General features: G+C 44.4%; 1 protein-coding gene across 1 annotated transcript; it reads left to right on the plus strand.

The window, feature by feature from the left end:
- The first annotated feature begins 232 nt into the window (after window positions 1-232).
- On the plus strand, window positions 233-1,174 carry LOC118913445 (olfactory receptor 10G3). The gene has a single exon (XM_036887464.2). It carries the CDS (start codon window positions 233-235, stop codon window positions 1,172-1,174), a length of 942 nt encoding a protein of 313 aa, XP_036743359.2.
- The last annotated feature ends 791 nt before the right edge of the window (window positions 1,175-1,965 follow it).

The following is a 1,965-nucleotide window of genomic DNA, read 5'->3' on the forward strand; positions in this document are numbered from 1 at the left end:
GATAACACATAAATAAATAAGCATTGGTGTGTTCCAATAAAACTTTATTTATAAATCAGACAAGTGTCTGCCATAGAACATAGTTTCTTCCTGTTTCTGATTTCTCCACATGAGAAACTTCCCTGCCACTGTCCCAGGTTTTTACGATCTGTCTCCAGTTCCTCCTCACTTCCCTCACACCTCCCTGCTAACTCCTGTTTTGTCTGTTCTCTAGGTGAGAGCTCCCCAGAGGATGGAAAGAGTCAATAGCACCTTGGTGACAGAGTTCATCCTGACAGGAATTCCCTACCCACTCAGGCTAAGGACGTTTTTGTTTGTGTTCTTTTTGCTAATCTACATTCTGACTCAGCTGGAGAACCTGCTTATTCTAATCACCGTCTGGGTAGACCCGCAGCTCCATGCCCATCCCATGTATATCTTTCTTGGTGTTCTCTCCATCATTGACACGGGCATCTCCACCACCATTGGCCCTTGCCTCATAATGAACTTCACTTTAGGCATCAAACCCATCCCCTTTGGTGGCTGTGTCACTCAACTCTATTTCTATCACTTCCTGGGAAGCACCCAGTGCTTTCTCTACACCCTGATGGCCTACGACAGGTATCTGGCGATATGCCAGCCCCTGCGCTACCCTGTGCTCATGAATGCTAAGCTGAGTACCTTGCTTGTGGCTGGAGCTTGGGCATCAGGATCCATTCATGGGGTTATCCAGACCACCCTAACATTCCGTCTGCCCTACTGTGGGCCCAACCAGGTAGATTACTTCTTCTGTGACATCCCTGCAGTTTTGAGACTGGCTTGTGCAGACACAACAGTCAACCAGCTTGTGACCTTTGTGGACATTGGGGTGGTGGTTGCCAGTTGCTTCTCCCTGATTCTTCTCTCTTACATACAGATTATTAAGGCCATTTTGAGAATCCGTACTGCTGATGGGAGACGTCGGGCCTTTTCAACCTGTGGAGCTCACGTAACTGTGGTAACCATGTACTATGTGCCCTGCGCCTTCATCTACCTGAGGCCTGAAACCAACAGCCCCCTGGATGGGGCAGCTGCCCTCTTCCCCACAGCCATCACGCCTTTTCTCAACCCCCTCATCTACAGTCTGCGGAACCAAGAGGTAAAGCCGGCCCTGAGGAGAATGATAGGAGGCCCTCAGATGAAGAGTGAGGTTTGAAAGTGCCTGTCCCCCACTGGGGAAACCTTCACATTTACAATTTACTCTAGTGTTTAGATTTTTTTTTTCTTCTTGCTTTTTCTCATTCACGTTGTCGCATAATACCAATACAATAAGATCAAACACAATTTAAGGAAAAATATTACTCTGTAGTAGTTCCTTAATGTCCCTTTCTGATAAACAACTCTCTGCTGCTCCAGGAGTAAAGAGTGAGACTAAAGCCACTCAAGATAGCAAAATCTGTTCCACTTAGACATCCAGAGCCCTGACATGCCAAAAGCATCCAGTGGACTTTTCAGCCTCTAGACTGACCAGCCTCTAGACCTCATAAGATGGATTATAGTTCTTTTGATGGAAGAATGGTCTTCAGTTCTGCTCCAATCAGATATGTGCCTTAGGAGCTAGAACTAGAAGAGAAGCTATAGGTGCCCTGCTATATACACCTTAACAGATCTGGCTTGGGAGACTTCTTGAGGTCACTTTCGGCTATGAAGAGAAACTGAAGTGTTTTCTCTACCTTGCCTGATAAAGAAATAAACCTCTAAAAACAGTACTTTCACAAACCAAACCAAATACTCCAAAGAAAAGAATGCAATAAAGTCTTCTCAATTTTTTCAAATGTCTCAATAATAAATTCCCCTATACCAAAAAGTAAAGCTCAGTATGAAATTTTCCATTAAAAGAAAATAGAGCAATTTATCGGGGTGCCAGGATAATTTATCTAAATTAATATTTCATATCAGTTGGATTCATGAGGTTTGCAAGCTTTCCATGAGTTGGCCAGAACCTAA

The sequence above is a fragment of the Manis pentadactyla genome, chromosome 11, assembly GCF_030020395.1.
Source record: "Manis pentadactyla isolate mManPen7 chromosome 11, mManPen7.hap1, whole genome shotgun sequence".
Classification (NCBI taxonomy): Eukaryota; Metazoa; Chordata; class Mammalia; order Pholidota; family Manidae; genus Manis; species Manis pentadactyla.